This window comes from Trametes versicolor, assembly GCF_000271585.1.
Source record: "Trametes versicolor FP-101664 SS1 unplaced genomic scaffold TRAVEscaffold_158, whole genome shotgun sequence".
Taxonomy (NCBI): Eukaryota; Fungi; Basidiomycota; class Agaricomycetes; order Polyporales; family Polyporaceae; genus Trametes; species Trametes versicolor.
In genome coordinates this window covers 2069-2778 of record NW_007360478.1, presented here as the reverse complement: position 1 = coordinate 2778, position 710 = coordinate 2069, and the positions used below count along the sequence as shown (strand labels likewise).

The 710-nt window shown below is 48.9% G+C and overlaps 1 protein-coding gene across 1 annotated transcript; it reads right to left on the bottom strand.

Annotated features, from left to right (window-relative positions):
- Positions 1 to 53: 53 nt before the first annotated feature.
- TRAVEDRAFT_104096 (uncharacterized protein) lies at positions 54 to 386 on the bottom strand (the record flags this gene model as incomplete). Its single annotated transcript, XM_008047705.1, has 1 exon — positions 54 to 386. A coding segment is annotated over one exon (333 nt), but the record flags the coding sequence as incomplete, so codon positions are not given.
- Between the last annotated feature and the right edge of the window lie 324 nt (positions 387 to 710).

Below are 710 nucleotides of genomic sequence, written 5' to 3'. Positions count from 1 at the left end.
TACTGCGTGTCCAGGTCATCCAGGGTGGCATTATCCATGTTGAATGGTGAAGGACCAGTCTTTCCTCCCTTTTTGCGAGCTGCAGAAAAGTCGTCCCTGGCATCATTGCACTCATATTTGATATGGAAGAATTTCATGACCTCCAGCTGCCGCTCTGTGAATGAATGGCCATTGAACACATCATCCCAGAGCACATCCTGGCTTGGTCTCAGATCCTGCCCAGTGCGCCAAGGCTTGAAGAGTGTGAGCATGGTCATGCAATATTGTTCACAGTTGCCTGCATCTCTTCTGGGGAGTGAACCACCAATGAAGTTGGGAACATATGCCTCAGACTCATCCAGCAGCTTCACATGATGGGTCTCATACTGTGGATGATTCTCATGGAACTGTACATATTTTGACCTAGATTTCTTTGGCTTAGGTGCACTATCAGCTTCAAGCTCCTGGTTGGATGTTGTTACGCTCCGTGCGCACCTCCGCTCTGAACTCCGGAATTCCCGCACTTCGGACTCTGTACTCCGAGTTCCCACACTCCGGACTTCATACTCCGACTTTCCCGCACTCCGGAACTCCGGATTTCACGTGTACGTTCCCTTACGATTGTACCATTCTTTCATCATCTTGTCCTTTAACAATAAGCTCTATTGTCTTTGTCCCCGGACTCCAGAACTCCGGAATCTCCGAACTCCGGATTTGATATTCCTTATGCT